Source organism: Cottoperca gobio, chromosome 11, assembly GCF_900634415.1.
Source record: "Cottoperca gobio chromosome 11, fCotGob3.1, whole genome shotgun sequence".
Taxonomy (NCBI): domain Eukaryota; kingdom Metazoa; phylum Chordata; class Actinopteri; order Perciformes; family Bovichtidae; genus Cottoperca; species Cottoperca gobio.
The window spans coordinates 20,408,576-20,411,578 of NC_041365.1; the positions used below are offsets into that span (position 1 = coordinate 20,408,576).

At 49.2% G+C, this 3,003-nt stretch overlaps 1 protein-coding gene across 1 annotated transcript; it reads left to right on the top strand.

Annotated features, from left to right (window-relative positions):
• Positions 1-225: 225 nt before the first annotated feature.
• On the top strand, positions 226-2,800 carry tbxta (T-box transcription factor Ta). The gene is made up of 8 exons (XM_029443437.1): positions 226-410; positions 695-959; positions 1,198-1,332; positions 1,417-1,478; positions 1,707-1,768; positions 1,881-2,054; positions 2,157-2,280; positions 2,542-2,800. Exons 1-8 carry the CDS (start codon positions 226-228, stop codon positions 2,798-2,800), a joined length of 1,266 nt encoding a protein of 421 aa, XP_029299297.1.
• Positions 2,801-3,003: the final 203 nt, after the last annotated feature.

Here is a 3,003-nt window from a genome sequence, read left to right on the forward strand (position 1 = left end):
GGTTCAGTGTGGTGTGGGCCGGGGCGGCGTTTGAACCCGGTCAGAGAGGCGAGATGTGTGCGCACTGACCACGCCCCGCATCCCCATGAGGTCCCTGGGGGCCCTTAAATGATGAGGCCTCGGGATCTAGAAAGCAGTTTCACTCGGGCCTTCTCTCTGTCAGTCATTGAGCCCCCTGCAGCACTACGCCTTGGATTTCTAGATCTATCTACACTGCTTGGAAATATGACTTCTTCCAACACTGACCAGCGCCTGGAGCATCTCCTCAGCGCCGTGGAGAGCGAGTTCCAGAAGGGCAGCGAGAAGGGAGACGCGTCCGAGAGGGATATTAAACTGTCCCTGGATGATGCAGACTTATGGAACAAGTTTAAAGAGTTGACCAACGAGATGATTGTCACCAAAACTGGAAGGTAGGTCAAATAAAGTCCGTGGAGAAGCCGCAGGGGTGGCCTTTTACGCGCTTTTTACGCACGGGGTTTCAGTGTGAGGAGTTTCTTTGTAAAACTCTTCTTAAATGTAAAAGCTGTACAGCGGGTTTTATTTTGATATCACACAAGCTTGCACACACTCAAGTGCTCTGTCAAAAGCTCGTGAGGCCTTTGAGGCCTTTAGTTTGATAACAATGGCAACAAAAATAAAGTGCGTAAAAACTTAATGCACTCACAAACAAATTCCCTGCTTGTTGTTTTTCCAGGAGGATGTTCCCGGTGCTCAGAGCCAGCGTCAGCGGCCTGGACCCCAACGCCATGTACTCCGTGCTGCTGGATTTCGTGGCCGCGGACAACAACCGGTGGAAATACGTGAACGGGGAGTGGGTCCCCGGCGGCAAACCGGAGCCCCAGAGCCCCAGCTGCGTCTACATCCACCCGGACTCCCCCAACTTCGGAGCGCACTGGATGAAAGCTCCTGTCTCCTTCAGCAAAGTCAAACTCTCCAACAAACTGAACGGGGGTGGGCAGGTGAGACACAAAGAATAGGATTCATAATGGAGATATTATTTAATCTGTGCCACATTAGACCTACAGGATGAAAACACAAATACTGACAGATTCATCCAAAGAAGATATTTAATATTACAATATTATTTTAACTTCCCCACTGGAATATAAAACAAACTTTCTCACTGTTGGATTTCTCCAGTATTTTGAAAGGTTGCTGCTGAACCTGCACTGAATCCTTCTGATTCCTCTTCCACAGATCATGTTGAACTCTCTGCACAAATACGAGCCGAGGATACACATCGTGAAGGTCGGTGGCATCCAGAAGATGATCAGCAGCCAGTCTTTCCCCGAAACACAGTTCATCGCAGTCACTGCCTACCAGAATGAAGAGGTGAGATGTGCTCAACATGAAACCTGATGAACTCTCACTTGTCTTGAATGTTGATTGAAATGCAAATGTCTGTCCCCCTCACAGATCACTGCTCTGAAGATAAAGCACAACCCTTTTGCCAAAGCCTTCCTGGACGCCAAAGAAAGGTACAAACCTCCAGTTGTTCCTCAAATAATGAAGTATGTCATGTAGGGAAGAGATGCTCGTTATAATTGTGTTCACAGCGTCGGTGGCCGGATATAAATATACAAACGTATTCTCTTATTTAAAATAGTTTTATTTTACTTTCTTAAAACAGTTTTAAATCTTTGTTTTATGTTTGTCTCACTTTGTGCTGTTTAAATAAAGTTTAATAATATTGTTTTTGTTTGCAGGAGCGACCACAAAGACATCTCCGACCACAGCGCAGACAGCCAACAGTCCGGCTACTCCCAGCGTGAGTTCACGTTCTACATCTCTGTAATAGTTTAATGCTGAATCACAATAATAGTTATGGATTGTTTGTGCAGACAGCTCTGATGTGTTATCTGACTTGTTCACACCCACAGTTGGAGGTTGGTTCCTGCCCGGCCAGAGTCCCATCTGCCCCAGCAGCAGCCCGCCTCAGTTCAGCGGCACAGCGGGCCACTCCTCCGGCTCGTACTGCGAGCGCTACTCCAGCCTGAGGAGCCACAGAGCGGCCCCGTACCAGAGCCACTACCCCCACCGCACCTCCAGCACAAGTAAGGCCCCACTCAGACCATATCTATATATATTCAATGTATCATGTTAGGGACATAAAGAAGAGAATTTGCTTTAATTTGTGGTCTTCACCTCCTTCACAGACAACTACATGGACAACACTTCAGGGTCTCTGCCCTCTCATGACAGCTGGTCCGCTCTGCAGATCCCAAACTCCACCGGCATGGGCACGCTGTCCCACAGCAGCGGCTCCACGTCTAACTCCAGGTGAGCCTCCCAACCAAACAAACCAGCACACACAGGAAAGGTGTAAAACGGCTGCAGAAAGCTTCGCTCTGTCCCGAGCTGCTTCACGTGGCAACACAACGTAAAGATCTACTATTTAAAGAAATACACAGAAGTGATACAAGAGATACACAATGTTAAAGTAAACTAGTGATGACCTAATGATCCACGATGGCGACGTCTTTAAACCCTTTTTGTTCGGCACCAACGTCATAATAAACCCTGTTGTCCTCTCGTCCACAGTCAGTACCCCAGCCTCTGGTCAGTAGCCGGCACCACCCTCACCCCTTCAGGCTCGGCCTCGGGCTCCATACCCGGAGGTCTGACCTCCCAGTTCCTGAGGGGCTCCTCCTACACGGGCCTGACCTCCTCGCTGCCCGTCTCCTCGCCCTCCTCCATGTACGACCCCAGCCTGAGCGATGTCGGCGTCGGGGAAGCCCAGTTCGAGAGCTCCATCGCCCGGCTGACCGCGTCCTGGGCGCCCGTGGCTCAGAGCTACTGAGCTGAAAACAGGAAGTCGAGACTAAAGACACAAATAAAAAGTCGTGGAGAAGATGGAGACCTGTGAGGATCTCTTCTCGCTCCCGTTTGTGAACACAGAGCCTCTCATTTAAAAAAAGGTGTAAAGTTCATGTTCAAAGACAGAACTCGAAAGACGACTGCCGGTTAATTCCATCATCGTTACAATAATGTCCAAACTGAAGT

Excerpts from the sequence above, each read along its gene's own strand:
- tbxta (XM_029443437.1), top strand. The coding sequence starts at position 226 with ATGACTTCTTCCAACACTGACCAGCGCCTGGAGCATCTCCTCAGCGCC. Across the intron at positions 1,769-1,880 it reads ACAGTCCGGCTACTCCCAGC|TTGGAGGTTGGTTCCTGCCC; the intron begins GTGAGTTCACGT and ends TCACACCCACAG. Across the intron at positions 2,055-2,156 it reads CCACCGCACCTCCAGCACAA|ACAACTACATGGACAACACT; the intron begins GTAAGGCCCCAC and ends CCTCCTTCACAG.